At 34.2% G+C, this 8288-nt stretch overlaps 1 protein-coding gene across 1 annotated transcript; it reads left to right on the top strand.

The window, feature by feature from the left end:
- Positions 1-2169: 2169 nt before the first annotated feature.
- Positions 2170-6624, top strand: LOC133831473 (transcription initiation factor IIB). The gene is made up of 7 exons (XM_062261775.1): positions 2170-2703; positions 4330-4354; positions 4874-5003; positions 5095-5225; positions 5408-5496; positions 5847-5923; positions 6254-6624. Exons 1-7 carry the CDS (start codon positions 2351-2353, stop codon positions 6385-6387), a joined length of 939 nt encoding a protein of 312 aa, XP_062117759.1. The 5' UTR covers positions 2170-2350; the 3' UTR covers positions 6388-6624.
- The last annotated feature ends 1664 nt before the right edge of the window (positions 6625-8288 follow it).

Here is an 8288-nt window from a genome sequence, read left to right on the forward strand (position 1 = left end):
GAAATGAGACTAAAATTTGGTAGAGTTTTGCTACTTAAAAATTACATAGAAAATGTGAAAAGAAGGTCCCTATTATAGAGGGAGAAAATGACTAAAAATAAATTAAACAATAATTTGGGGTTTATAAAATAAATCTGAAATATTAATAATAAAATATGATTTTGAAAAATCAAATCTTATTATAAATATTAACCTAGTTATTTTGGTGCATGGTCAAATTTCTCTTTTTCTAAAATACCACAAAAGAAGAGCTTTAAAGCTCAAAATGGGAAATTTAAGGCCTAAAGTGCTTAGGAGAGTGGGCTGGTGGGTTTGACCCATTCTCAGCCAATAGGGGCATGCCACGTGGGCGGCTGGCTGGAGGGAAAAGAGGGGCCGAAGCAGGTCGGCAGACGGGTCGGGAGCTGGGTTGCTCGCGGGTCAGGCGTGCTGGGCGCGGGTTGAGGCTTTGGCTGCTGGGTCTTTGCTTGGGCTGCTGGACTGCTGTGTTGAAGGAAAAGGGGCTCAAACCGGGTCAACAGGTGGGCACACGGGCGGGTCATGCATGTTGTTGGCTTGCTGAAGTGGATGCGTGGTGCAATGCTGGCGCACCACCTGGCGCTGGGAAAGAAGAATACCAGGCGAGCCTGGGCTATTTGGGTCGAAATTGTGGGCCAATTTTCTTCAAAAATGCCAATTTCCCCTCATTTCTTCAACTTTATTTATTCTTTCTTTTCTTTATGACAAAATGCATATTTAATTCCTACAAAATAACAATAAATTAAATCATAATTAAATATTTTCATTTATAAAATAAATCATATTAATTCAATAAAAATAATAATCAAAACTTAATTTATTTTGATATTTAAGATCAATAAAGATGCACTTTTCAACTCTAATCAATTATAAAAGTTTTAATTGATATAATCTATAAAAGAAATATTTTAAAATAATTGCAACAGATACAAGGTAATTATTTGACATATATTTAGCTTATTCTATTATATGCATTATAAATACTAATCATAAATCATTAATATCTTGAATTAGTGTCCCTTATCCAAAAATATATCAGGAATTACTCACTATTCTCCATTGTATTATTGGTTAAAATACATAGTAATTTAGTTTCATCACAATAAATAATCCTTATTCTATGAGATTTTAAGTATTAGAAAAATGATGGAAAACTTGCTTGAATGGTTATCGTGAGCTGGTGTAGCCCCCATTTGATCGGCAGCCTCCAGAAGTTGATTGTTATCGAAATATGTAACTCCTCACAAGGAGTTACTCGTTATTCTCCAATATATAATTAATATATAATTGGTTAAAATACATACTAATTTACTTTTACCACAATAAATGATCCTTATCTTATGAGATTTTAAGTATTAGAAAAATACTGAAAAACTTGCTTAAATAGTTGTCCTGAGCTAGCGTGCCCCCCATTTGATTGGCATCCTACAAAAGCTGCTTGTCATCGAAATATGTAACTCCTCACAAGGAGTTACTCACTATTCTATAATATATAATTGGTTAAAATATATAGTAATTTAGTTTTACCACAATAAATGATCCTTATCTTATGAGATTTTAAGTATTAGAAGAAAACCTGCTTAAATGGTTGTCTTGAGCTGGCATGGCCCCCCGTTTTATCGACAGACTGCAAGAGCTGTTTGTTATCAAAATATGAAACTCCTCACAAGGAGTTACTCACCGTTCTCTAATATATAAATGGTTAAAATACATACTAATTTAGTTTCACCATAATAAATGATCCTTATTAAGTATTAGAAAAATGTCGAAAAACCAGCTTGAATGGTTGTCTTGAGCTGTCATGGCCCCTCAATCTACAAAAGCGACTTGTTCGACAGTTTTTATATACTGCGTGCGCTAATTGAAATGAAGCATTATTATAAGACACTCATATGGTATTTAATACTATCTTATTTTGATTGGTGCAATTGAGTATCAGATCTCACATAGCGGTGAGCGATTTCTTGTTACAACCCCATGGATATTGTAATCCTAAGGTGGTACAAATATTTATCGGAGGTTGGGATGAAAACAAAATCTATATCCAAACAAACGACTTGACCAAATTAAATAAAGAGGCACGAAACCTCCGTGACTTTCCTAACGAGTCAGAAAGAGAGTGTTTCTCTCACCTCTATAAATACCCCCCTTTCTTACATTCTTCTCGTCCTCACCCAAAACCAAACAAAATCCCCAAAAGAGGAAGAGAAGCAAACTTGTTCTGCTATTCTTCCTAACGAGAACGAATCCTATTTTCTCTGGAAAATAATATTTTTGTTTTCTTTCCAGCCAAACACCCTTAAATTTTACTGTAATTTGAAAGAAAAACAAAATGTCTGATGCGTTTTGCTCCGATTGCAAGCGCCAGACAGAGGTGGTGTTCGACCACTCGGCTGGGGACACCGTTTGTTCCGAGTGTGGACTCGTGCTTGAGTCTCACTCCATTGATGAGACCTCCGAGTGGCGTACTTTCGCTAACGAGTCCGGAGATAACGATCCGGTCCGTGTTGGTGGCCCTACGAACCCTCTCCTCGCGGATGGTGGGTTGTCCACTGTCATCGCCAAGCCCAACGGTGCTAGCGGCGAGTTCTTGTCTTCGTCTCTGGGCCGGTGGCAGAATCGTGGGTCTAATCCGGATCGGGGTTTGATTCAGGCGTTTAAGACCATTGCTACCATGTCTGATAGGTAAGGCGGCGACGTGTGTTTTGGAACCGAAAATATTAAAAGTTAAAAGATTGAATTTGAAATTGGAATTTAGTGGTGCTGGTTTGGTGTGAGGTTTTGAATTGTGTTAGTGAAAGGGTGAACGGAGGAATTTGGGAATTGGATTTTGGGTTTCTTTTATGGTTGAGTTTGGATCGGATATGTGGGTTTGTTTTGAAAACTATGATTGCTGTTTCATTCTTTAGCAGGTTTATTAGAATAGAAGATGGTCTAGCTCAATGCTTATTGACACATTGATAGCTGAAAATTTGAATGCTTTTCTAATTTTCCTGAGGCTGCACGAATAGGGTCATTTGAGGTATCATAAAGTATGCAACACTTGATCTGATGTTGCTGTTTCTATTGCGTTAGGGGTTGGTATTAACTTCGAGTTTGCTTCTTAGTTAGCCCTGTTAGAGACATCTAAGTGTTGCAAAGTGGAAGACACTGAGGATTAAATGGTGTCTTTCCTTGGACTGAACTGATTTAGGTTTTTCTAATAATTATATGAGCAAACCAACTGGAAAGAAATTCAATCATTTTGTTATTTCTTTTGTTGTTTCTGTCGTCTAATGGATTTTGAGAATCTAGTCCAGGGTAGTGCTATAGCAAAAGTGAGTCATGGTTTTGATTTTGGTAAGTTTATTATTGCTATATTTTGCGAGTTTGAGAATCTAGTATGGGGTAGTGCTGTAGAAAAAAGTGAGTCATGGTTAGGATTTTGGTAAGTTTCTTATGCTATATTTTGCAGTTGTGCTCGTTATGTATTACGGTGCTAAGAGAAATTTTTGAGACAGTATATAATTTGAAAGTCGAGACTTGGGAGCTAGTTTTAGTGTTGCTTTGCATTTATTTTTCCTTTCCATCCAGTGCACCTTACAAGTATTTCATTTAGCTTACTGGGGTTCTTCAAATTAGTTGAGTAAATTTTGAGCGCTAGTGTGAATTGGTTATGAAGTCTAGAATTGGAGTTATGGTAAGTTTCTTATGCTATATTTTGCAGTTGTGCTCGTTATGTATGGTGGTGCTGAGAGAAATTTTTGAGACAGTAAATTATTTGTGTAGTTGAAACTTGGGAGCTAGTTGCAGCATTGCTTGTCTAGGGTTTGAAACCATTACATTTATTTTGACTTTTCATATAGTGCACCTTATTACGATTCTTTAGATTACTTGGGTTCTTCAAACAAGTTGAATAAATTTTGAGCGCTAGTATGAGTTGGTTAAGAAGTCTAGAGTTGGGTTGTCCCAGTACAAATTCCAGCAATACAAAACCTATCTCCTGGATTTGCATGCCCTGTTGTTCTTTTTTCCTTTATTCAGCTAAGAAATAAATGAGTACAGTGTGCTTGAATTGATTAAGGACAATCTATTTGAAAGCACCTGTTTTTTTTCCTTTCCATAACCTTTAAGTTAAAAGTTCATATTGTCCACACCAGACTCAGCCTCTTTGTATTTAAGTGCCATTGAGCTGTGACATAGATGAATATTGTACAAATGTCTTTGTTTACATGTTTGTATTCATGGTCATATGGCCTATATTTTCATGTTTAATCGATGTTTTATATCATGGATGACACAAAGAAACTGATGTGTCAACACTTCTCGCAGGTTGGGCCTTGTAGCAACCATCAAGGTATGCTTGCTTTGGTCTATGTTACATATGCATGTATTTGGAGGGTTCAATTGTTTGTACGCCTACACTATATTTGATTTGTTATTACATCTAATTTTGTGCTATTCTGCTTGTATTTGGAGCATGTTAGAAGCATTGTAGTCTTTTACGTGTATGGTATTCATGAATCAAACAACATTGTATAGTAAGTAACATGTGTTTGATAGGAAATAAAGGCCTAGCCAAACTTTGTTCTTGCATTGTATGCCATTCATTGGTATTCTTTTATACTTGGATATAAAACAATATTGAAAGATTTTATTGTAGTCTATAGTAGCACTAGTAACTAATAAATAATGGATGGATTCCTCAGAGCTCTTTGTTGTATTAATGTTGAAAGTGTGTCAAATTGTCATTTGTTAAATAATTGTCTGCACTAGTTTGCACGTATTGATCAATAATAGTTGAGGTGATTTTTTTTTTGAATATCTTAATGTTCCTTATGATATAATTGTTCTGTTTCTTTATTTAATTTTGTAGGATCGAGCAAATGAGATTTATAAGAGGGTCGAGGATCAGAAATCCAGCAGGGGAAGGAATCAGGATGCGTTGTTGGCGGCTTGCCTATACATCGCTTGTCGACAAGAAGACAAACCACGAACTGTAAAGGGTACAGCTTATGATTCTTTTAACATCTGGATGCTTCCTGAATTATCTTTCCTTTGTCTATGAGCTTCCCTGAACGTGTGGATTTCGAATAGAAATTTGCTCTGTCGCCAATGGAGCCACAAAGAAGGAAATTGGCCGAGCAAAAGAATACATTGTGAAACAGCTGGGGTTGGAGAAGGGTCAGACAGTGGAGATGGGGACAATACATGCTGGGGACTTCATGGTAAGAATATCGTTTAATTTTCTTTCTAAAGTTTAGAATAGGTTTGAAATCCTTTTGTGCCTTCCAAAAAACAAAAAAAGTGGTGTATTCTGTATATAATAAACATCTTATCTTATATACTATTTCAGTTATCATTTCCTATTCTTCCACTGACACAGTAAATCTTAAATGAAAATGTTCAGCGGCGATTCTGTTCCAATCTTGGTATGAACAACCAAGCTGTTAAAGCTGCCCAAGAAGCCGTGCAGAAGTCGGAAGAATTTGATATAAGGTGAAAGAATTGTAGACTTGCGCAAGTGAAATATTGTGCATGACATGTGGATTGTTAAATTCTTTTGCTTAGGTCACTATTCATGTCCATTATTGAGTTTGGCCATGTTCTATGAATGAAGTTTGTACAATAAAAATGAGGATAAGTTTTTTTTTTTCTTATTGACTTTTTGACACACTCCCAAGAGTTAATGGGGGCATGATCCTTTTTAACAACATATCTAGAAATTTTTTTTCTGTTTACTGAACTATGCCAAGTCTTCTACGTGGTCTCAAAACGGGTATATTGATCTTCTGAGTTTTTGTACTTCATCATGAGAATGACCTTTTTTTTCCACCCCCAATTTGCAGGAGGAGCCCTATATCTATTGCAGCAGCTGTTATTTACATTATAACTCAGCTCTCCGATGATAAGAAGCCTCTCAAAGGTTCATATATCCCCTCACTCTCTTTTTAATCAAACGTTAAAAATGGATTGAAATCTCTGGTACTGATTTCAATTCTTTGAAAGACTCAGTTTTATTTGATAGGTTGTCATAAATCATTTGAAAGATTTTGTGTCAAGTGATTATATGATCAGAGTAACATGCCTACTCTTACTTGCATAAGATATGATGCAAACACTATCTTGTGTAGTTCTTGTTTTCTTAATATCTTGTCCTTGCAATCAAAGGGAACTCGGGTACACCATAACAAACTTTTGTTGCGAGTAACTGCCTTGCACTTTCATGCATTTGATTTGAGAAATGTGCGTGCAGATATCTCTGTTGCTACCGGCGTAGCAGAAGGAACAATCAGAAATTCGTACAAAGATCTGTATCCCCATGTATCGAAGATCATACCAAGCTGGTATGCCAAGGAAGAGGATCTCAAGAACCTCTGCAGCCCTTAGTTGTAAAAGAGCTCAAAAATGATGCGGGAATATACAGATGACTCTGAATAGTTTTTGGAGAGTTGAACTGTTTTGATTGTAGTGAAACGTTCAACATACAGTGCAAAATGCTTTTAATCTGTCTTTATAGTTATCTTACTGCTTTTTCCATAGTAATTTTACCGCTGATAATTTTACTATATGCTTGAAACTAGCAACAATAATTCAATATATTTATTTTTTATTTGATGCACCAAATTTTAATATGACTGCATCTGCATTTCACATTTCCAAATTCATGTCTAATAACCATCTTCTGTACTCTCTTGCTTAAGGAGTATTAGACTGCTTGTATGAAGAGAACTTTCACTCATCACTTGTGATATTACGTGTAGCCTTTGTATAGTTCATATAGATTATGTTGAATCTTTAACTCTCAACTATCTTGATCTTTGGTATACGTACATTCTAATATTAGTAAAAGTTAGATATTTTATATTAAAAAAAAAGTTAGATGTTTTATTATTATTATTGTATCTAATTTAATAAGCAAAAATTAGATATTTAATTATAGTTCGATATTCTTAAAAAAATTATAGTACGATATGATTAGATGATAAAAGTTAAATTTTTATCATACTGAATAAATTGGCTATGACAATCTAAAAGATTTAGACAAGGAATTCAATTCAATTATGTTATATAGTGACGAAACATCTCAAGGCATTTAATTAAAATTAAATTATTTTCATATGAAACTAGATATTAGATATTAGATTATAATTATGTCGTTTTTTATTAATAAAATATTAAAAATTAATTATTATTTTTCCAATTAGATTGGATAAATATAAAAAATATTAAGTTGGATTAAATAAGCATTCCTAATATTTCAGCCGTTCACTTGAAATTATTAAACTAATTAGGACTGAACATCGAGCGGGTTTTCAAGTGAGAAAATGGTACCGAACCCGTTCGAAACAATTTTAGATTTATAGGGTTTTTGGGTTTTGGGTATCAAGTGGGCTCGGGTTCGGGTCAAATGGTCAAGTTTCGGGTTTGGGCCTTCAATGGGCTTTGACATTTTTTTTTTATTGCAACATTGTCATTTTTTGAGTTTTTTTCTCTTTACTATTGTCTTGTATTTTTTTTTTACGCTTGTCATGTTTTTTAAGAAATTTAATTTGAATGTAATGTATAAAAGTAAAAACAAACACAATGTATAAAAACAAAGATAAATTTTGTGCAACATTTTCATCATTTCAAACATAATGTATAAAAACAAACATAATTTCAACACAATTTATAGAAAGTTAGAAACTTCATGAAGTTTCTTCCCTAACTAATGTCCATCAAAAGTTCAGACTCAAAATACAAACATAAGAAAAGAAAATAAGTCATAAAGTCTAAATTCCACAATAGGTACCAACGTCCAAATAGTAAATAGCAAATACTAAATACTAAACAGTAAACACTAAAAAATTTGGTTCATAAAGTCCAAAAAATACAACCATAATTCCCTAAACAAACTTTAGTTCTTCCAAAATACAAAGTTATTTGTCCTTCTTTTGTTCTCCTTCCAAATTTTGAAACTTCAATGTCCAAATCCAAACCTTTTCAAAACAAACTATAAATTAAAGAGTAAATAAATAACAACTTAAGAAAAATAAGAAAGTTCTTACTTTTTCAATTCGCAGATTGTTGTGCAGACGATGAGACTGAGGCTAAAGCTGAAACTGAAGATGGAGCATGAACAAGGGAACGCTAGTCCTAGTAGCATTGGTCACCATCTCTGCAAATATTATTAAAATAAAGATAAATATTAGAATATAAAACACTTAGACACTTGAATTGAAATAATGAAAAATCCTAATAAAATTACCAGACTCAAGATCATCAGAGGTTTGAAGCACTTCTGCTTC

Source organism: Humulus lupulus, chromosome 4 (assembly GCF_963169125.1).
Source record: "Humulus lupulus chromosome 4, drHumLupu1.1, whole genome shotgun sequence".
Lineage (NCBI taxonomy): Eukaryota > Viridiplantae > Streptophyta > Magnoliopsida > Rosales > Cannabaceae > Humulus > Humulus lupulus.

Bases quoted from the DNA above. Each gene is read 5' to 3' on its own strand.
- LOC133831473 (XM_062261775.1), top strand. From the start codon at position 2,351: ATGTCTGATGCGTTTTGCTCCGATTGCAAGCGCCAGACAGAGGTGGTG. The intron at 2,704-4,329 runs GTAAGGCGGCGA...CACTTCTCGCAG, and splicing joins ATTGCTACCATGTCTGATAG to GTTGGGCCTTGTAGCAACCA. The intron at 5,226-5,407 runs GTAAGAATATCG...GAAAATGTTCAG, and splicing joins TACATGCTGGGGACTTCATG to CGGCGATTCTGTTCCAATCT.